This window comes from Suricata suricatta, unplaced genomic scaffold (genome assembly GCF_006229205.1).
Source record: "Suricata suricatta isolate VVHF042 unplaced genomic scaffold, meerkat_22Aug2017_6uvM2_HiC HiC_scaffold_26723, whole genome shotgun sequence".
Classification (NCBI taxonomy): Eukaryota; Metazoa; Chordata; class Mammalia; order Carnivora; family Herpestidae; genus Suricata; species Suricata suricatta.
In genome coordinates, this window is record NW_021872352.1 from 1 (window position 1) to 789 (window position 789).

The 789-nt window shown below is 37.8% G+C and overlaps 1 protein-coding gene across 1 annotated transcript; it reads right to left on the reverse strand.

Moving 5' to 3' along the window:
• Nucleotides 1-317: 317 nt before the first annotated feature.
• Nucleotides 318-782, reverse strand: LOC115284931 (olfactory receptor 10AG1-like; the record flags this gene model as incomplete). Its single annotated transcript, XM_029931376.1, has 1 exon — nt 318-782. A coding segment is annotated over one exon (465 nt), but the record flags the coding sequence as incomplete, so codon positions are not given.
• Between the last annotated feature and the right edge of the window lie 7 nt (nt 783-789).

Here is a 789-nt window from a genome sequence, read left to right on the forward strand (position 1 = left end):
CACAACACATGACTCTAATCCCTGGTCATAAGATACACTGAGATAACTATCATTGTATTGTTCAGGCCATCTCTTAACTCACTGGTTCACAGTAGAGGAAAGATGGATCTTCAAATTGGATTGCTGCAATTGAAATAATGTGTACTTTGTATAGAAGTGCTTAAATTAATCTCATGAAACTAAGGTTCCCTAACATAACATGAGGTTGCTATGATATTAGTGAACATTATTGAGGAATAAAACTAAAAGGTGTGTTATGGTTGTCTCTGCATGACAAACATATAAGCCAATTCTTTCTACAATTTCAAGTATTTGAGTCATATTAATAACTTCGTTAGTAGTTTTCTCAGTGCTACCATGATGTCTTTGTTCCTCAGAGTGTAGATAATGGGATTCAAAGTTGGGATCAAAATGGTGTAGAAAAGAGAAATCAGCTTCCCAACTCCTTCAGATTGATTTGGTTTGGGTTGTAAATAAGTGATAGTAGCCGTTCCATAGAATAAGACTACAGTGATCAGATGAGAAGAACAGGTAGAGAAGGCTTTTGCCCTCCCTTTGGTTGAAGACAATTTCAGAATGCTGGAGATGATTTTGCCATAGGAAACCACAATCAACAGAAAGGGAACCATGACAAATACCACTGCAACAACGTAGACTGCTATTTCATTCACAAATGTGTCCCCACAAGCTAGCTTGAGTACTGGGGGGAGGTCACAGAAGAAATGATTAATTGTGTTAGACCCACAAAAGGGCAGAGAGAAAATCTGGCATGTTTGCCCAATTACAACT